The sequence below is a fragment of the Carassius auratus genome, chromosome 48 (genome assembly GCF_003368295.1).
Source record: "Carassius auratus strain Wakin chromosome 48, ASM336829v1, whole genome shotgun sequence".
NCBI classification, from domain to species: Eukaryota; Metazoa; Chordata; class Actinopteri; order Cypriniformes; family Cyprinidae; genus Carassius; species Carassius auratus.
In genome coordinates, this window is record NC_039290.1 from 5,684,341 (window position 1) to 5,707,907 (window position 23,567).

At 33.1% G+C, this 23,567-nt stretch overlaps 1 protein-coding gene across 1 annotated transcript; it reads right to left on the minus strand.

Moving 5' to 3' along the window:
* Positions 1–2: 2 nt before the first annotated feature.
* Positions 3–21,586, minus strand: LOC113065622 (solute carrier family 25 member 33-like). Its single transcript, XM_026237034.1, has 7 exons — positions 21,408–21,586; positions 4,893–5,066; positions 3,928–4,005; positions 2,919–3,019; positions 2,709–2,775; positions 1,878–2,158; positions 3–920 (listed from the first exon to the last, which is right to left on the minus strand). Exons 1-7 carry the CDS (start codon positions 21,446–21,448, stop codon positions 718–720), a joined length of 945 nt encoding a protein of 314 aa, XP_026092819.1. The 5' UTR covers positions 21,449–21,586; the 3' UTR covers positions 3–717.
* Positions 21,587–23,567: the final 1,981 nt, after the last annotated feature.

The window sequence follows — 23,567 nt, forward strand, 5'->3', positions numbered from 1 at the left end:
CATAAAGTCTTAAAAAGGTATATTTATTTATGTGGTTCATTTTGCATTCCCAACAACAACAACAACAAAAATAATTGTCCTTATTTAATTTATCAAACCGACAGCAGCATATGCATCAAGGCCCTCTTTTCTGTAAAAGATTAACAACTATAACATATAGTAAACAGATTAAAGGTTTCTAGTAAAGAGGTGAATGGAATTGATTGGTCAGATTCCAGTGCTACTAGTTGTCATGAAGTGATATTGCAACCTGAGCTTGTTGGCTGCTAACAAGCTATTCTACACCCCATTACAGTATCATCTGCATTCCTTCAAAAGAACATAATAAAACCCGGATCCACCAATGATTAACTCCTCTTAAACTCTACAAAACTCTTGGACATGTACCATATCATAGATCCAAAGACTTCAATGGCCTGCAACAAAAAGCTACTTATAATAAGAATAATTTAGTTAACTTAAAAGCCCTATTTTTATATTCAGTTGAACTTTTGCTGTACACTGATACAGTATACACAAACATCATGGAGTAGCTATGCAATATGCGCCACTTACATAACACACAAACAAGCAAAACAGTTCTTATAACATATGCAGTCAACTTAAAATAAAAAAAGCTATTTAAAGTCTTTGGGTAATTCAAATAAACATCCCTTTCTACAATGGATTCTTTCCGGTCCACTTTAGCTGCAGGTCAAATGTATGTTGTGTGCAGCTTCATTTGGGGGTTTCACCCAGCAGATGGACAATGAGCTCATAGGTGGACAGCACTATGGCGGTGTTGGGGATCTGTCTGATGAGCTGTGGAATGAGTCCTCTGTAAAAAGCTGCATATCCCTCTTCCACCGCCACTAGGCGCGCCGTCTGAAAGAAGTACTTGTATTTGCTTCCTTCTTCTCTTAGTCTTGTCCGAATTACCTCTGCAAAACACATCAAGAAATGTTGGTTATTAGAAATGAGGAGACGTAGATGTTTCTGTAAGTCCTTACTCTTAAATTCTTATAAAGAAAATTCAGGAATTTTGATTAGTATTTTAAATAAAAAGCTTTTGTGAAAAAAAAATTAAAATCACTATTGATCAATTTTCATGCATCCTTACATAAACATTACAGTATTTTTTTTATCTTACGGAATCCCAACTTTCCATTGGTAGTATAGAAGTAAGATTTAAAAATAAATAAATAAAATAACTATTTTTTTCATTACATGTATACACTACCATTCAAAAGGTTGGAGATGGTAAAGATTTTGTAAATGTTTTTGAAAGAAGCCTCTCATGCTCACCAAAGCTGCATTTATTTAATTAAAAATTATACATCAACATTATTAATATTGTGAAATATTATTACAATTTGAAATAATGGTTTTCTATTAAAATATATTTTAAAATGCAATTTGTTCCTGTGATGACAAAGCTGAATTTGACATTACTCCAGTCTTCATATCACATTATCCCTGAGAAAAAATAAATGGAAAAAATAAAGTTGTTGCTAAAAAATTTTATGAACTTTACAACGTAAAAGTCTTTACTTGTCATGTTTAATTAAAATCAATTACTTTTATTTTTTTTTATATATTTTTTTTTAGGGTCAATTATAACCCGGGCAAGTTCTTCACGTGTTTTTTTTTTTAAGCAATTCATCCCATTAGGAATAACTGCATGTTGTTGTAATGACCTGCAACATGCAACTAAAACTTGCCTATATTCATATTAGTTTTTTTAACCATCAAAATGTTATTTCACTATATTCTTCATGCACTCCAAGTCCTGTTGTAAAAGTGCAAGTCTTTCTTCTAAAGAGGAAGCAATCTAGGTTTATTTTTAGACAGACTGGCTGATGCTGGTTTACACTGGCTGACAGGTAATAACAACCTACCATGTGGATAGGCTATGCAGGAGGCACAACCCTTGGCAAATGCAGCAGCAGCCATGAGGCCCAAGAAATCTGAAGCCCCTTTTTCTGTGTCAGTGTCTGGTGTGGTGAACCGACTTTGTGCTTGGTACTTCTTCAGAGTCTCGTAAATAAGGAAGCAGATCATGGTCTCGGAGATTCCGGCATACGATGCTGTCAGGCCCCGGTAAAAACCTCGCATGCCTTCAGTCTTGTACACGTACCGCGCACATTGAAATGCGTTCATTTTCTTCTCCCCACGTGCCCTGGAGGACATCGAGACAGTCTGTCAGGTGATCATGAACAAATGGATTACAAAGGTCAAGAATTTAGCATGATTAACGCTGAGGTAACAGTTATGGTTTCAAAACCTAGTTTAGGCACTGAATACTAAAATCAAAGCCAAAGACTTTGAAAGGTCCATTTGCAACTTTAATTTGCAATGCACAAACCTAGTTTCCGTGCAGAGTGGGAGGGACAATTAAATGCTATTTTCAGACTGTACCAGTTGACATACTTTTCTCATCTGACTCTAACAGTTTACCGTCGGCTCTCTTTGTAGCGCAAATATAGAACATGCCTGCTAAGCCCAGATGGCTGTGTCAAGGTGGTTATTTGCACTGTAGCAGACTGGATCACATGCTTATCATCATGACATTTGCGTAACAGAAAGACAGTGCTCTGTATGTCTCCCATCTTAAAAACTCATTATCCTCACGTTATCTGGGAATGTGTCTGATACAGATGCGTGCAATGCCCTCATGCAAGTTCCCTGTTGTGAGTAAAGCAGGGTGAAAGTCTACAGCATTAACATACTTTCTCTCAAGCTGCATTCTTGTTTTGACCATCCAGACAGGATTCATCAGGGAGTTTGTGACAAATGCTGAAGAAAAACAATGCAATTAGGGAAACAAACAACCACTTTTTTCTTTGAAAGCATCATAAATTTTCCTCAAGTTCTGGGTAACTTTATCAGCAATGTTGCATAAGTGTTTTTTTTTTTTTCTAACAACCATAAGGCATCACCTGCAAAGCCAGCTGAGGACATGTGGACAATTCCACTGTTTGGGACAAAGATGCCATTGAAAGTCTCTTTTGACTTTGAATAAGCTGCAAAGTAGATCGCCCTGAAGAATAACAGAAGGAGAACAGAATATCAGTGCCTTAAGTCTGTTGAACTCAACAGCCCCTGCTTCCTCTCCATGAATGACAGTGCAGAGTTCATTTCAACATGAAAAAGGGCTGTTCGCACGAAAGGCTGCCAATGTTTTATCAAGCCAAACAGCTTGCAGTGAGTTCCTGACAGTGCTGTCCGTTCTCTTTGTTGAATGTCTGGAACAGACTGCACAAGAGCTGATTAAACACCCAGATCTAATGCTGCCATGATGACTGTGGGGAAAAACGACTACATTTTCAGTGAACTACAGTGAAAAAAGACTTCTAGCCTGCTTAGAATTCATTTTAATTTGAATGTTATTTATGAATAAATAAAACACTACTATTAAGAATTAATCACCTTTTTTTTTTTTACCTTATCTAAACATCAACTACTTTTCCTAATACAAATGAACATCACAATAAAAGGAACGATTATGTTAAGAAGAAATTTAGTATAATATTATATTACAGTATTATTATGTATATGCTACTTTTTCTTTGTTTAAAGTTACAAGTAAAAGGCACTGTTACTGTTAGGTAGAAATATATTTTTAATTATCATTGGACCGTATCCAACAAAACGTCAGCGCTTGGTCATAAGTTACTGTTTTACACCTTGTCAATATTCATGTCACTAAGGAATGATGCAAGCACAGTACTGACAATTTTACATGACCATTTCACTACTGGAAACATTCTTGTAACAGGAAATAAAAAAACTCAATATTTAAAATGACAGACCTGTGATGTTGATAAAAATAAAAAAGTATGCATGTATTATGTAAGTATGCATTTATATTTGTATAACAAATTGACCTGTAGAGTGGGTAATTTATAATCGAACCTTGATTTGCACAAAACTGAATTGAACCATTACCTTGAAGGTGCAACACCAACAAGATTTGGTCCCAATCCTCTGAATAGAGATTTTGGTCCCTCTTTCTCTAGAATTGACCTGATGAGGAAAGAGATATGAGATTTAAACAGATGTAACATTACTGTGTGGCTTTTTATTTCAGTCAGATTGCACAAAACCAGTTTAACAATACACTTACACAGCTTATTTTGAACAATGCCATTGTGCTGCAAAACTAGTGACCCCTTTACACACATTCATTTCCTTTATAATCCACTCATATGAAACAATAGCCTCTTTCAGATAAATACTGAATGTCGACAGTAATGAATCATGCTTCTCATTAAGTGACTTTCCAGAAGTTCTGTTTGTCATTACGGATTATATATCCGATTATATATTAATATATCACTTCCTGAAAGAAATAGCCATTCAAACATCTACTTCAACACAAAAAAATGAGTCACAGGGTAAATACTTCCTCAAGAAGAATAAAGGTCAGACATTGTGTCCTGTTTTCAAGTTAGATATTGAACAATTTGACTAAATTTAAATGTCTCTCTTGAGGGTTTGGAAGTCACGTAGACCCATACACTCACACAGATATGCTTAGTCAGGGACACCTTATATTTGCTGCTAGTAATCAGAGCACAACAAGAAGGTATCATGTGACATGAATATTCCTTAGAGCAATGCCATGCTGTGCCCAATCACACAAAATAGATATATTCACAAGGAACACTTACAAACTCTTTTGCCTTAACATAAGGCAAACCCTGCTCTTTATCATCATCAACTGCAGCAGCTAACTGCAGGTTAAGAGCAGCTTTAATCTGCTTCATTTAGAAGCTCCAATCCAGTCGCTAAATGCATCCACACATCAGACATCAAACGGTGCCGTCCCACAGAGGTTTCGGATCTACGCTCAGGCACATTAACATTCAGGGTGGATGACTACTTCATATAGTTTGTACTTCCTTGCTTACCGTAGCACTTGTAGCAAGCCAGGGGTGACGGGTCCTGGTCTAATGACGCCAGCACCGTTGAATGCGCCCAGCTGGACCTGGAAAACAGGTCTGAGGGTGAGGCCAGATGACTGTAGTCTGGTTTTTAATACCTCCAGGGGGCAGGTCATGATGGCACCTACAGTTCCACCACACCTGTGGAGAGAATAAATACTTTAAGTCAGCACCTATTCATTAAATTGATCATATGGAACAATGAATATTTATAATGCTATAGGAGATCATTTCAAATAATAAATGCTGCTTATTTTTTACTTTCTTTTCATCAAAGAATCATGAAAAAAATCCCCAGAAAAGTGAAGCAACACAACTATTTTCGACATTGATACAATGTTTTTAGAGCATTAAATCAGCATATTAGAATGATCTCTGAAGGATCACTGAAGACTGGAGTAATGCCTGAAGAAAATTCAGCTCATATTCACAATAGTATTCTTTTTACTGTATAGAAGTATAGAAGTTGAAATGAAGTGAATTCACAAGAATAATGCAACCTTAAAGGGTTAGTTTAGCCAAAAATTAATATTATGTAATTAATGACTCACCCTCACGTCATTCCAAACCCATAAGACCTCCGTTCATCTTCGGAACACAGTTTAAGATATTTTAGATTTAGACCAAGAGCTTTCTGTCCCTCCATTGAAAATCTATGTGCAGTATACTGTCCATGCCCAGAAAGGTAATAAAAACGTCATCAAAGTAGTCCATGTGACATCATAGGGTCAGTTAGAATTTCTTGAAGCATCGAAAATACATTTTGGTCCAAAAACAACGGTTGAACCAGTTCACCAAATCGAACTGAATCATTTGAAACGGTTCGTGTCTCCAATAAGCATTAATCCACAAATGACTTAAGCTGTTAACTTTAACGTGGCACTCCCTCTTAGTTACAATAAACCAATATCCCCGGATTAATTCAACACTGACTGAACTGCTGTGAAGAGAGGACTGAAGATGAACATCGGTTTTCGGATCACCTGTACACTGAACCAAGAACCGTTTCTGTCAGACGCGTCCGATTCGAGAATCGAGGAGTTGATGATACTGCGCATGTGTGATTCAGTGTGAAGCAGACCGACACACAGAGCATCTGAACAGACCTGATTTTTTTGGCGATTGATTCTGAACTGATTCTGTACTAATGTAATAAGCGCAGGTAAACCGAAGGCTTGAATCAAGGGCAATCATCGCCAATGACGGCATTACGTCGAGCGCAAAAGAACCGGTGAACCATATTTTTCAACTGGTTTATTGAATCTAACAGTCCGAAAGAACCGAACTTCCCATCACTACAGGTAACCCGAAAACCGATGCAACCGGATCTTGACTCGAGAACGATTCAATCTTTCGTTCATTATCTGGCTCGGCTCGATGTTCATCTTCAGTTCTCTCTTCACAGCAGTTCAGTCAGTGTACTGTTTGAGTACATGAATTACTCCGGGATATTGTTTTTTTTTTTTTTTTTTTACTCCGAGGGAGTGTCAGCCACGTTAAAAAAAGTTAACAGCTTAAGTCACTTCTGGATTAATGCTTATTGGAGACGCAAACAGCTTCAAACGATTCAGTTCTATTTGGTGAACTGGTCAACGGTTCACTAAGAAGAACCGGTTAAATCGGACAGACCTGGAAGAGAAGACAATGCTGAATAAAGTTGAGTTTTTGTTATTTTTGGACCAAAATGTATTTGATGCTTCAAGAAATTCTAACTGACCCTCTGATGTCACATGGACTACTTTGATGATGTTTTTATTACCTTTCTGGACATGGACAGTATCCCGCACATACATTTTCAATGGAGGGACAGAAAACCATGACTAAATCCAAAAAATCATCCAAGATGAACGGAGGTCTTACAGGTTTGGAACGACATGAGGGTGAGTCATTAATGACATAATTTTCATTTTTGGTTGAACCCTTTAAAAGGTTGAGGACCTCCAGATTAACTAAACACACACCAAATTGTGATTACAAAATTAGATAAAAGCTGCCGTTACACTTGATGTTGGAGGTAACACTAAAATCTACTTCAAACTAAACTTTAGACGCAAATATAAGTGTGCGCGTCAGCAATGCTTGTGGACAACCTTTGTGGCTGTTGTATGAGTCCAGAGTATGAGATTGAGGTCAAGGCAAACAAACTGAACTTTATCAAAATGACACAATGTGACGCAGGTGACATTGATCGTGATTCACATTACAAAATAAATGCACTGGTTTAATCTAATCAAACTGAGATGAAGAGCCTGACCATGTAAACAAAAGAAAATGAAAACCACATGTTAACCAACGAATTGGAAAAATCCAGCCCAACCTGTAATTTTTTTTTTTTTTAGAACCCACTAACACTTAACACTGTTATGTACCATCTTCTAGTGAGACTTGAAGCAAATATGTTACAAGAGCTCAATCACAGATCATGTTTCACAGAAGTCAAAACATGTTGACACAGGTCTCGGGTTGTGTTAGAGAAGTACAAGACATGGGTAGAGCACAATGCCTCTGACATCAGGACAGCAAATAAGGGACAGATTAATCACAAATCTGTCTAAGAAACATTCAGTTACAAGGGCAGATGTACCTCAACAAAAGCCTTTAGCCCAACACTGATGCAAGTCTCCTCTTGACTTACTTCACACAGCTTGCCTTCTCATCAGCTCACAGAGCACAAAGGGTAATGTTTTTATAACAAACCAGTTTGTAACAGACAAACAATCCTTGGGTCATGATTTATATAATGCCCACGTTTGAATAAAACACATGCAGATGTCTGTAGCCTTCACAACAACTCAACTAAATCTAACTAATGTTTAATTGAGCTCAAAATTCTGTTAGAACATTAGCAATCTGGCATTGAAATGATTAACTTAGAACTTCAGTTATATAACAAAAAAATTAACTGGCAACATGCAAACACTGATGTGATAACATCTTTCTATGCCTATAGCGTTCCCCGAAGACATTTACAGGATCCATGATCATAGTTTTTTTCTTTTCTGACTTCAAGTTTAACCCAATAAACATTTTTTTTTCCTTGTCAATTTTCAGGGTATCCATTGAAAATGTGAAAAGAGATGATGAAATTGTATTTTATTTTTTTTATTATATATAAAAAAAAAAAAAAAAATTATATATATATATATATATATATATATATATATATATATATATATATATATATATATATATATATATATATATATATATATATACTGTATTCATTTTCATAAGAAGTTATATTTATTATTAGCTATACAAAATACATTTTAATTGAAAAAAAGTTTCTTAGAGCCTAATATTAAGAATAACAACTACACTACAAGTTTTACAAACTAAAATACTTGGAATAAAAAAAAAAAAACTCACTCATATGTTTTGCCTTCAGTCACAGTGCAATAAATAAAAGGCAGTCATTTAATTCTGGTGCAACATTTTGACTTTATAATATACATTTATTCATTTATCAGACGCTTTTATCCAAAGCGACTTACAAATGAGGACAGTGGAAGCAATCAAAAACAACAAAGAGTAATGATATATAAGTGCTATAACAAGTCTCAGTTAGCTTAACACAGTACATTCAGTGCATTTAGGGGTGTGGTCCTGGTCAAGACAATATCCTGAACTTCAAACTGAATGTCAGAATGGGAAAGAAAGGTGATTTAAGCAATTTTGAGCGTGGCATGGTTGTTGGTGCCAGACGGGCCGGTCTGAGTATATCACAATCTGCTCAATTACTGGGATCTCCACGCACAACCATTTCTAGGATTTACAAAGAATGGTTTGAAAAAGGAAAAACATCCAGTATGCAGCAGTCCTGTGGCCGAAAATGCCTTGTTGATGCTAGAGGTCAGAGGAGAATGGGCCGATTGATTCAAGCTGATAGAAGAGCAACTTTGACTGAAATAACCACTCATTACAACCGAGGTATGCAGCAAAGCATTTGTGAAGCCACAACACGCACAATCTTGAGGCGGATGGGCTACAACAGCAGAAGACCCCACCGGCTACCACTCATCTCCACTACAAATAGGAAAAAGAGGCTACAATTTGCATGAGCTCTCCAAAATTGGACCGTTGAAGACTGGAAAAAGGTTGCCTGGTCTGATGAGTCTCGATTTCTGTTGAGACATTCAGATGGTAGAGTCAGAATTTGTCTTAAACGGAATGAGAACATGGATCCATCATGCCTTGTTACCACTGTGCAGGCTGGTGGTGGTGGTGTAATAGTGTGGGGGATGTTTTCTTGGCACACTTTAGGCCCCTTAGTGCCAATTGGGCATCGTTTAAATGACACGGCCTACCTGAGCATTGTTTCTGACCATGTCCATCCCTTTATGACCACCATGTACCCACTGGCTACTTCCAGCAGGATAATGCACCATGTCACAAAGCTTGAATTATGTACCCACCACCATGTACCCATCCTCTGATGGATACTTCCAGGATAATGCAACATGTCACAAAGCTTGAATTATTTCAAATTGGTTTCTTGAACATGACAATGAGTTCACTGTACTAAAATGGCCCCCACAGTCACCAGTTCTCAACCCAATAGAGCATCTTTGGGATGTGGTGGAATGGGAGCTTTGTGCCCTGGATGTGCATCCCACAAATCTCCATCAACTGCAAGATGCTATCCTATCAATATGGGTCAACATTTCTAAAGAATGCTTTCACCACCTTGTTGAATCAATGCTACGTAGAATTAAGGCCGTTCTGAAGGCGAAAGCAGGTCAAATACAGTATTAGTATGGTGTTCCTAATAATCCTTTAGGTGGGTGGGTGGGTGTGTGTATAATACACACACATAATTGCATAATAAATGAAAATAAAATACAAAAAGATTAGAAAGGTAGTTAGATTTTTTTTTTTTTTAAGAGTAGAATTAGAATATAATTTCACAAAGCATGTTAATTCTTCTTTTAAATAGCAGTCACACGTTAACCTCTATTCATTACTCTCTAGCTAGCGCACACATGCTCGACATGAGTATGAAGCTCTCTGTCCTTGCAAAGAAGCAAGCACTTCTCCAGCCACATTTTATTAAGAGCAGGTGGCATTGAACAGCATGCGCAAAGGCAACGCATTAAAATGCGCACAAAACACATTAATGTTCTCATACTATTGAGAAATTGTGACATACACGAGCGCAAAATGACAACAATAAATCAATATCAGTCTTAAGGGAGTAGTAGATAAGCACTGATATCAAAACGGGTCGCAAGACGTAAATAACTGCGGAACGACCTTGGATGCATTTATGTAAGGCAAAGAAGCTTCTATTTAAATATTCAAAGGGTGCTAAAGCAAACTATCTCTGCGTAAACGGTTATTTAGTTATATCTTAAATCCACATATCACACGTATATGCACATATTTGACATTTCAATATCAGCACTTGAAGAGTTCGGTAAAACTGGCAAGATATTCACAGATTCGACTTTTCCGGATCAATAACTCGCGAGCAAAACGTTTTTGGTACACGAATTATGCCTCTTTTTACCCGTAGTGATGTAGTAAACGAGCTACAAGCGAGTTTGCCTGAAAACAAGCTTTCCTCCGCTCTGTACAAAATACGTTGATCTCAATGCGCTGGCGTCTGAGAGACAAGTCCTAAGGGACCGTCTGCAAAGTGCGAAACGCGAAAAAGGTTACTAATAAAATACTCAATAACTTCACAGTAACACACTGTAGTGTCACCAAATTCAGTTCACACATCACTGCTCTCGTGCTGCTTATACTACAATGTTGGTTTTAAAAATAGTTGCTTTTGCACAATTTTTTTATTTTTTTATTATGAAAACATTAATAACGTTACTGTAACACACTGTACTTTCACCAAATTCAGTTCACACATCACTGCTCTCCTACTGGTTATACTACAACACTTATATTGAAAATAGTTGCTTTTGCACAATTTTTATGATTTTTTTGTTATGAAAAACAGTTAATAACTTTACTGTAACACACTGTACTTTCACCAAATTCAGTTCACACATCACTGCTCTCCTGCTGGTTATTCTACAACAATCATTTTGAAATTAAATGATGTTGCACATTTTGTATTATGAAAAATAGTTAATAACTTCACCGTTATAGAACATAATAGTTAATAACTTTAATTTAACACACTGTACTTTCACCAAATTCAGTTCAAACATCACTGCTCTCCTGCTGGTTATAGTACAACCTTAATTTTGAAAGTAACTGCTTTGGCACATTTGTTTTGAATTTTTATTATGAAAAATAGTTAATGAATTCACCATTATTGGACATAATAGTTAATAACTTTAATGTAACACACTGTACATTCATCAAAATCAGATCACACATCACTGCTCTCCTGCTGGTTTTACTACAACACTCATATTGAAAATAATTGCTTTGGCACATTTTTTATTATTTTTTATTATGAAAAGTAGTTAATAACTGTACTGTTACAAACTGTACTTTCACCAAATTCAGTTCACACATCACTGCTCTCCTGCTGGTTTTACTACAACTTTCATTTTGAAAGTAATTGCTTTGGCAAATGTTTAGAATTTTTATTATGAAAAATAGTTAATGAATTCACCATTATTGGACAATAGTTAATAACTTTAATGTAACACACTGTACATTCATCAAATTCAGTTTACACATCACTGCTCTCCTGCTGGTTTTACTACAACTTTGATTTTCAAAGTAATTGCGTTGGCTCATTTGTTATGATTTTTTATTAAGAAAAATAGGTAATAAATCACAATTATTGAACATAATAGTTAATATCTTTAATATAACACACGGTACTTCCACCAAATGCAGTTCACAAATCACTGCTTTCCTGCTGGTTATACTACAACTTTCATTTTGAATGTAATTGCTTTTGCAATTTTTTTATGACTTTTTTATTATTAAAAATAGTTAAAAACTTCACCATTATTGAACATAATAGTTAATAACTTTACTGTAAAAGAGTGTACTTCCACCAAATTCAGTTCACACATCACTGCTCTACTGCTGGTTATACTACAACTTTGATTTTAAAAGTAATTGCTTTGGCTCATTTGTTATGATTTGTTTATTAAGAAAAATTGCTAATAACTTTACTGTAACACACTGTACTTTCACCAAATTCAGTTCACACATCACTGCTCTCCTGCTGGTTATACTACAACTTTCCTTTTGAAAGTAATTGCTTTGGCACAGTTTTTATATTTTTTTGTTTTGAAAAATAGTTAATAACTTCACCATTATTGAACATAAAAGTTAATAACTTTACTGTAACACACTGTACTTTCACCAAATTCAGTTCATACATCACTGCTCTTCTGCTGGTTATACTACAACTTTGATTTTGAAAGTAATTGCTTTGGCACATTTTTTAGAATTTTTATTATGAAAAATATTTAATGAATTCACCATTATTTGACATAATAGCTAATAACTTTAATGTAACACACTGTACATTCATCAAATTCAGTTCACACATCACTGCTCTCCTGCTTGTTATTCTACAACACTCATTTTGAAATTAATTGATGTTGCACATTTTTTATTATGAAAAAGTTAATAACTTCACCGTTATAGAACATAATAGTTAATAAGTTTACTGTAACACACTGTACATTCATCAAATTCAGTACACATCTCTGCTCTTCTGCTGGTTATAGTACAACTTTCATTTTGAAAGAAATTGCTTTGGCACATTTTTTTTGAATTTTTATTATGAAAAATAGTTAATGAATTCACTATTATTGGACATAATAGCTAATAACTTTACTGTAACACACTGTACATTCATCAAATTCAGTTCACACATCACTGCTCTCCTGCTGCTTATACTACAATGTTGGTTTTAAAAATAATTGCTTTTGCACAATTTTTATGATTTTTTTTATTATGAAAACGTTAATAACGTTACTGTAACACACTTTACTTTCACCAAATTCAGTTCACACATCACTGCTCTCCTACTGGTTATACTACAACACTTATATTGAAAATAGTTGCTTTTGCACAATTTTTATGATTTTTTTGTTATGAAAAACAGTTAATAACTTTACTGTAACACACTGTACTTTCACCAAATTCAGTTCACACATCACTGCTCTCCTGCTGGTTATTCTACAACAATCATTTTGAAATTAAATGATGTTGCACATTTTATATTTTGAAAAATAGTTTATAACTTCACCATTATTGAACATAACAGTTAATAACTTTACTGTAACACACTGTACTTTCACCAAATTCAGTTCACACATCACTGCTCTCCTGCTGGTTTTACTACAACTTTCATTTTGAAAGTAATTGCTTTGGCACATTTTTTTAGAATTTTTATTATGAAAAATAGTTAATGAATACACCATTATTGAACATAATAGTTAATAACTTTAATGTAACACAATGTACATTCATCAAAATCAGATCACATATCACTGCTCTCCTGCTGGTTTTACTACAACACTCATATTGAAAATAATTGCTTTGGCACATTTTTTATTATTTTTTATTATGAAAAATAGTTAATAACTTTACTGTTACAAACTGTACTTTCATCAAATTCAGTTCACACATCACTGCTCTCCTGCTGGTTATACTACAACTTTGATTTTGAAAGTAATTGCGTTGGCTCATTTGTTATGATTTTTTATTAAGAAAAATTGCTAATAACTTTACTGTAACACACGTTTTTTCAACCAAATTCAGTTCACACATCACTGCTCTCCTGCTGGTTTTACTACAACACTCATATTGAAAATAATAGTTTCGGCACATTTTTTATTATTTTTTATTATGAAAAATAGTTAATAACTGTACTGTTACAAACTGTACTTTCACCAAATTCAGTTCACACATCACTGCTCTCCTTCTGGTTATACAACAACTTTCATTTTGAAAGTAATTGCTTTGGCAAATGTTTAGAATTTTTATTATGGAAAATAGTTAATGAATTCACCATTATTGGACATAATAGTTAATAACTTTAATGTAACACACTGTACATTCATCAAATTCAGTTCACACATTACTGCTCTCCTGCTGGATATACTACAACTTTGATTTTGAAAGTAATTGCGTTGGCTCATTTGTTATGATTTTTTTTATTAAGAAAAATAGGTAATACATCACAATTATTGAACATAATAGTTAATAACTTTAATATAACACACGGTACTTCCACCAAATGCAGTTCACAAATCACTGCTTTCCTGCTGGTTATACTAAAACTTTCATTTTGAATGTAATTGCTTTTGCACATTTTTTATGATTTTTTTATTATTAAAAATAGTTAAAAACTTCACCATTATTGAACATAATAGTTAATAAGTTTACTGTAACACACTGTACATTCATCAAATTCAGTTCACACATCTCTGCTCTTCTGCTGGTTATAGTACAACTTTCATTTTGTAAGTAATTGCTTTGGCACATTTTATTTTTTATTTTTATTAATAAAAATAGTTAATAAATTAATCATTATTGGACATAATATTTAATAACTTTACTGTAACACACTGTACTTTCACCAAATTCAGTTCACACATCACTGCTCTCCTGCTGGTTATACTACAACTTTCATTTTGAAAGAAATTGCTTTGGCACATTTTTTTGGAATTTTTATTATGAAAAATAGTTAATGCATTCACTATTATTGGACATAATAGCTAATAACTTTACTGTAACACACTGTACATTCATCAAATTCAGTTCACACATCACTGCTCTCCTGCTGCTTATACTACAATGTTGGTTTTAAAAATAATTGCTTTTGCACAATTTTTATGATTTTTTTTATTATGAAAACGTTAATAACGTTACTGTAACACACTTTACTTTCACCAAATTCAGTTCACACATCACTGCTCTCCTACTGGTTATACTACAACACTTATATTGAAAATAGTTGCTTTTGCACAATTTTTATGATTTTTTTGTTATGAAAAACAGTTAATAACTTTACTGTAACACACTGTACTTTCACCAAATTCAGTTCACACATCACTGCTCTCCTGCTGGTTATTCTACAACAATCATTTTGAAATTAAATGATGTTGCACATTTTATATTTTGAAAAATAGTTAATAACTTCACCATTATTGAACATAACAGTTAATAACTTTACTGTAACACACTGTACTTTCACCAAATTCAGTTCACACATCACTGCTCTCCTGCTGGTTTTACTACAACTTTCATTTTGAAAGTAATTGCTTTGGCACATTTTTTTAGAATTTTTATTATGAAAAATAGTTAATGAATTCACCATTATTGAACATAATAGTTAATAACTTTAATGTAACACAATGTACATTCATCAAAATCAGATCACATATCACTGCTCTCCTGCTGGTTTTACTACAACACTCATATTGAAAATAATTGCTTTGGCACATTTTTTATTATTTTTTATTATGAAAAATAGTTAATAACTTTACTGTTACAAACTGTACTTTCATCAAATTCAGTTCACACATCACTGCTCTCCTGCTGGTTATACTACAACTTTGATTTTGAAAGTAATTGCGTTGGCTCATTTGTTATGATTTTTTATTAAGAAAAATTGCTAATATCTTTACTGTAACACACGTTTTTTCAACCAAATTCAGTTCACACATCACTGCTCTCCTGCTGGTTTTACTACAACACTCATATTGAAAATAATAGCTTCGGCACATTTTTTATTATTTTTTATTATGAAAAATAGTTAATAACTGTACTGTTACAAACTGTACTTTCACCAAATTCAGTTCACACATCACTGCTCTCCTTCTGGTTATACAACAACTTTCATTTTGAAAGTAATTGCTTTGGCAAATGTTTAGAATTTTTATTATGGAAAATAGTTAATGAATTCACCATTATTGGACATAATAGTTAATAACTTTAATGTAACACACTGTACATTCATCAAATTCAGTTCACACATCACTGCTCTCCTGCTGGATATACTACAACTTTTATTTTGAAAGTAATTGCGTTGGCTCATTTGTTATGATTTTTTTTTATTAAGAAAAATAGGTAATAAATCACAATTATTGAACATAATAGTTAATAACTTTACTGTAAAAGAGTGTACTTCCACCAAATTCAGTTCACACATCACTGCTCTACTGCTGGTTATACTACAACTTTGATTTTAAAAGTAATTGCTTTGTCTCATTTGTTATGATTTGTTTATTAAGAAAAATTGCTAATAACTTTACTGTAACACACTGTTTTTCAACCAAATTCAGTTCACACATCACTGCTCTCCTGCTGGTTTTACTACAACACTCATATTGAAAATAATTGCTTCGGCACATTTTTTATTATTTTTTATTATGAAAAATAGTTAATAACTGTACTGTTACAAACTGTACTTTCACCAAATTCAGTTCACACATCACTGCCCTACTGCTGGTTATACTACAACTTTCATTTTGAAAGTAACTGCTTTGGCAAATGTTTAGAATTTTTATTATGGAAAATAGTTAATGAATTCACCATTATTGGACATAATAGTTAATAACTTTACTGTAACACACTGTACTTTCACCAAATTCAGTTCACACATCACTGCTCTCCTGCTGGTTATACTACAACTTTCCTTTTGAAAGTAATTGCTTTGGCACAGTTTTTATATTTTTTTATTTAGAAAAATAGTTAATAACTTCACCATTATTGAACATAACAGTTAATAACTTTACTGTAACACACTGTACTTTCACCAAATTCAGTTCATACATCACTGCTCTCCTGCTGGTTATACTACAACTTTCATTTTGAAAGTAATTGCTTTGGCACATTTATTTGAATTTTTATTATGAAAAATAGTTAATGAATTCACCATTATTTGACATAATAGGTAATAACTTTAATGTAACACACTGTACATTCATCAAATTCAGTTCACACATCACTGCTCTCCTGCTTGTTATTCTACAACACTCATTTTGAAATTAATTGATGTTGCACATTTTTTATTACGAAAAAAGTTAATAACTTCACCGTTATAGAACATAATAGTTAATAAGTTTACTGTAACACACTGTAAATGCATCAAATTCAGTTCACACATCTCTGCTCTCCTGCTGGTTATACTACAACTTTCATTTCGTAAGTAATTGCTTTGGCACATTTTTGTTTATTTTTATTAATAAAAATAGTTAATAAATTAATCATTATTGGACATAATATCTAATAACTTTACTGTAACACATTGTACTTTCACCAAATTCAGTTCATACATCACTGCTCTTCTGCTGGATATACTACAACCCTCATATTGAAATTAAATGATGTTGCACATTTTTTTATTTTGAGAAAGTTAATAACTTCACAGTTATAGAACATAATAGTTAATAAGTTTACTGTAACACACTGTACATTCATCAAATTCAGTTCACACGTCACTGCTCTCCTGCTGGTTATACTACAACTTTCATTTTGTAAGTAATTGCTTTGGCACATTTTTTTTAATTTTTATTAATAAAAATAGTTAATATATTCCTCATTATTGGACATAATATTTAATAAATTTACTGTAACACACTGTACATTAATCAAAATCAGATCACACATCACTGCTCTCCTGCTGGTTTTACTACAACACTCATATTGAAAATAATTGCTTTGGCACAGTCTTTATATATTTTTATTATGCAAAATAGGTAATAACTTTACTGTAACACACTGTATTTTCACCAAATTCAGTTCACACATAACGGCTCTCCTGCTGGTTATACTACAGCACTCATTTTGAAAATAATTGCTTTTACACGTTTTATGAATTTTAAATAAGAAAAAAACAGTTAATAAATTTACTGTAACACACTGTACTTTCACCAAATTCAGTTCACACATCACTGCTCTCTTGCTGGTTATACTACAACTTTCATTTTGAAAGTAATTGCTTTGGCACATTTTTTATGATTTTTTATTATGAACAATAGTTAATAACTTTACTGTAACACACTGTACTTCCATCAAATTCAGTTCAAACATCACTGCTCTCCTGCTGGTTATACTACAACTTTCATTTTGAAAGTAATTGCTTTGGCACATTTATTTGAATTTTTATTATGAAAAAATAGTTAACAACATCACCATTATTGAACATAATAGTTAACATTTATTTTGAAAATAATTGTTTTTGCATATTTCTTTTTTATGATTGTTTATTATGGAAAATAGGTAATAACTTTGTAACTACATAACTTCACGATGTAATAAAATTACTTAATTTATGGACTTTGTTTCTGCACAATACAAACATGTATCTCAACTCCGATACCTAATGCAGTTTACTTTTTAGTTAACTGTAGAATTTAATAGCACATAATGAAAATAAGAATACTTCACACAAATGATGTTGTTACCCACCTAACATACTAGATACTCTCACAATGTCATTAAGTTTACAGTAACTTATTTTAATAAGAAAAAATATAATAAGAAATATCATAAAAAATGTGCCGGCACAAATATTTTCAATATAAGTGTTGTAGTAAAACCAGCAGGAGAGCAGTGATGTGTGAACTGAATTTGGTGAAAGTACAGTGTGTTACAGTAAAGTTATTAACTTTTTCATAACAAAAAAATCATAAAAATTGTGCAAAAGCAACTATTTTCAATATAAGTGTTGTAGTATAACCAGTAGGAGAGCAGTGATGTGTGAACTGAATTTGGTGAAAGTAAAGTGTGTTACAGTAACGTTATTAACGTTTTCATAATAAAAAAAATCATAAAAATTGTGCAAAAGCAGTTATTTTTAAAACCAACATTGTAGTATAAGCAGCAGGAGAGCAGTGATGTGTGAACTGAATTTGATGAATGTACAGTGTGTTACAGTAAAGTTATTAGCTATTATGTCCAATAATAGTGAATTCATTAACTATTTTTCATAATAAAAATTCTAAAAAAAATGTGCCAAAGCAATTTCTTTCAAAATGAAAGTTGTAGTATAACCAGCAGGAGAGCAGTGATGCGTGAACTGAATTTGGTGAAAGTACAGTGTGTTACAGTAAAGTTATTAAATATTATGTCCAATAATGATTAATTTATTAACTATTTTTATTAATAAAAATAAAAAATAAAATGTGCCAAAGCAATTACTTACAAAATGAAAGTTGTACTATAACCAGCAGAAGAGCAGAGATGTGTGAACTGAATTTGATGAATGTACAGTGTGTTACAGTAAACTTATTAACTATTATGTTTTATAACGGTGAAGTTATTAACTTTTTCATAATAAAAAATGTGCAACATCAATTAATTTCAAAATGAGTGTTGTAGAATAACAAGCAGGAGAGCAGTGATGTGTGAACTGAATTTGATGAATGTACAGTGTGTTACAGTAAAGTTATTAACTGTTATGTTCAATAATGGTGAAGTTATTAACTATTTTTCAAAACAAAAAAATATAAAAACTGTGCCAAAGCAATTACTTTCAAAAGGAAAGTTGTAGTATAACCAGCAGGAGAGCAGTGATGTGTGAACTGAATTTGGTGAAAGTACAGTGTGTTACAGTAAAGTTATTAGCAATTTTTCTTAATAAACAAATAACAAATGAGCCAAAGCAATTACTTTTAAAATCAAAGTTGTAGTATAACCAGCAGTAGAGCAGTGATGTGTGAACTGAATTTGGTGGAAGTACACTCTTTTACAGTAAAGTTATTAACTATTATGTTCAATAATGGTGAAGTTTTTAACTATTTTTAATAATAAAAAAATCATAAAAAAATTTGCAAAAGCAATTACATTCAAAATGAAAGTTGTAGTATAACCAGCAGGAAAGCAGTGATTTGTGAACTGCATTTGGTGGAAGTACCGTGTGTTATATTAAAGATATTAACTATTATGTTCAATAATTGTGATTTATTACCTATTTTTCTTAATAAAAAATCATAACAAATGAGCCAACGCAATTACTTTGAAAATCAAAGTTGTAGTAAAACCAGCAGGAGAGCAGTGATGTGTGAACTGAATTTGATGAATGTACAGTGTGTTACATTAAAGTTATTAAATATTATGTCCAATAATGGTGAATTCATTAACTATTTTTCATAATAAAAATTCTAAACATTTGCCAAAGCAATTACTTTCAAAATGAAAGTTGTAGTAAAACCAGCAGGAGAGCAGTGATGTGTGAACTGAATTTGGTGAAAGTACAGTTTGTAACAGTACAGTTATTAACTATTTTTCATAATAAAAAATAATAAAAAATGTGCCAAAGCAATTATTTTCAATATGAGTGTTGTAGTAAAACCAGCAGGAGAGCAGTGATGTGTGATCTGATTTTGATGAATGTACAGTGTGTTACATTAAAGTTATTAACTATTATGTCCAATAATGGTGAATTCATTAACTATTTTTCATAATACAAAATGTGCAACATCATTTAATTTCAAAATGATTGTTGTAGAATAACCAGCAGGAGAGCAGTGATGTGTGAACTGAATTTGGTGAAAGTACAGTGTGTTACAGTAAAGTTATTAACTGTTTTTCATAAAAAAATCATAAAAATTGTGCAAAAGCAACTATTTTCAATATAAGTGTTGTAGTATAACCAGTAGGAGAGCAGTGATGTGTGAACTGAATTTGGTGAAAGTACAGTGTGTTACAGTAACGTTATTAATGTTTTCATAATAAAAAAAATAAAAAAAAAAATGTGCAAAAGCAACTATTTTTAAAACCAACATTGTAGTATAAGCAGCACGAGAGCAGTGATGTGTGAACTGAATTTGGTGACACTACAGTGTGTTACTGTGAAGTTATTGAGTATTTTATTAGTAACCTTTTTCGCGTTTCGCACTTTGCAGACGGTCCCTTAGGACTTGTCTCTCAGACGCCAGCGCATTGAGATCAACGTATTTTGTACAGAGCGGAGGAAAGCTTGTTTTCAGGCAAACTCGCTTGTAGCTCGTTTACTACATCACTACGAGTAAAAAGAGGCATAATTCGTGTACCAAAAACGTTTTGTTCGCGAGTTATTGATCCGGAAAAGTCGAATCTGTGAATATCTTGCCAGTTTTACCGAACTCACATAAGAAGAGCACCCGAGAGATGAGCCTCGTCTCGTGGCTCACACACTGCTGTCTTTGACTAGCTAGACCGAAATAGAGATTATACGGTCCTGGCACTATTTTACAACAGTTAATAAAAGTGTTATTAATTTCTCTTTATATTAGTGTTGAGCACTAAACCCGCTCGAGTATTTAAATGATATGTAAAGCGCTTCGGTTGCGTGACTGATGTTGCGCCGGCTAGTTTCAACGCTAATGTTAGCTAAATGCTAACAAGAGCTGTCTTCATTTAAACTCCTCGTCGAAATATCACAGAGGGGATATTACTAACAGAAAATCGGTCTAAAAAATGCTTTCTCGTCTAAGATTAATGTAACATTCAGTAAAAGTCTGTTATCGACCTTATAACCAGGAACCGTCAACCTCGGTTTCATACAATATCTAAATAAATTTACGTTAACGTTATAAACAAGTAATTTCCACTCACCCCCCTGCGAAGAGATGTAACAGGGTGTCTTTCTGTGCCATTTCAAAGAGCCATCGTACCTCACCAAAACGTTAAACTTGAAATAAAAACCAAACCGTAGTCACTAGGCCAGCGGCCTGATGATGCCCGACAACCGGCTCCTCTAGCTTTAAACCCGGATAACGCCGAGGCTGAGAACTAACGTTACTGTCATGACGCAAGTCATAGGGGCTGGACGTGGGTGTTGTCCATGACGTCACGCCATCGGTTCATCCATAAACAAAACTGTAAAATTAAACTTCTGCAGAATATCATGTGCAACATTCTGCAGTGCAATACCGGTTATATACGGGTAAATTCGCAGTAAATCAATTTTATTTATTAAATCTATTTTTATTTCATGAATTTTTCATACATTCTTTAATCCAAAACTACTCTAAAATTCAAATGTATTAATCCTTTTCTGTAGGTTAAATAGCTACAGAATAACAAACAATAAATAATTTTTATTTAGTAAATGCATTTATTTTATAATTTATTTTCATTCATCGGTACAGTGCCATATGCTGATAATTTTTATTTTTTATTAAATTTTTTTTCAGTTGCAAAATGTAAGTATTCTTTATATAGAGCACCCTAATGCATAATTTTGGCAAAATAAACAAGCTAAAAAGGGTGGAGACTCCTGCAGTGTATCTGTGGTCAATTGTGGAGTGAATATAAAACCATATCCAGCACTCAGGCAAGTGAAAAAAAGTAATCAGACAGACAAGCTGCTAGGTGCATCACAGCCTATGAGAAGAGGGGTGTGTGAGGGGAGGAAGCTAAAAATTCTAACTGCACACTTATTAATATGAACTGGTAAGTGGGTCATTGAGAGTTGTTGACACTGCATTGTTTGCTATTATGCTGGATAGAGAGAAAAAAAAACTAAACATCATCACATAATCATCTTGTTGACGACCCCCCCCCCCACACACACACACAGGAAAACACATAAAGTTTACTTTTGATTAGATTTTAAGGCTGAACAGTAGGCCTATATTTATGGCTGACTTTTATAGACATCCTGTAAGACTAGTTATTCCAGATATTTATTCACTTTGCAGATAGCAAAACTATTACCACTGCTCTTTTTGTCTTTTATTTATTTATTTTTCAATTCTGATAAATTAATTGTCTTACATTTAGTCTCCTAAATCCAAGACTAAAAACTATAAGACTTATGTATAGTTACAGTGATGATAGTTCTGTGGGTGTTTCTAGTCACATGCATGATAATTACAGACAGTCTTGGCAAAACAGTTTACTTACATAACATGACTTGACAGGTGATATTAGGTCATATAGGAAGCGTGGCTCTAATATTAGCTATATTTTAATCTTAGCTGCTTATCTCTCCAGGGGAATATCAAATATAAATGACTGAGATGTCCTGGTCTTTGATTCTGTTCCAGTTTCCTGCAGATTTGGTAGTGAGTTCAGACACCTCATGACATTCAATGTCAGAGTTTTGTTTTTTGATCCACCAAACGTACGCAACAGACCACTTTTATTGAATAAGCAGGGGAAGTGCAATGGTGCTGCCAGCTAAACCAATACTGGATGTGAGTTTCATGGTTACATGACACAAGTGGCAATATTTATTCAAGACACATTTAATTAAGTCGAAAGTTGATTGATATATTCTTGAAAATATTTTAATAAATATTGTATGTCATTTTAAATATTGCAATATTGTATAAATATGTTTCTCCCCATTTGTCCATTTAGAATGAGACAAGGCTTGATATTCTAAATTATCTATATGCAACATAATAACAGATAATAATAGGACCAAAGAAAGGAGAAAAAACCTGCACAGTAAATTGTAATAATTTTTGGAAAGTTCTTAGTCATTATTACATAACAAATAAAACCAAAGAAGTATAATTTAGAATTGCTTACATAATATATCTTGTAAAAAAACACATTAGAGCATTTTCATTTGAATACAGATTACACATTTTATTTTCATAACTGTGAAAGAGAGAGTTGTGCATTTATTTTTTGAATGCCCCTTTTCATATTTATTTTGATATGAGACATCACAATTTCTAAGTGTTAAACTGAATTGCAACCTAGTCCTAAATATGTCATCAGTTTTACTTCATTCATATGAATGAATATGACTTTTCCAGA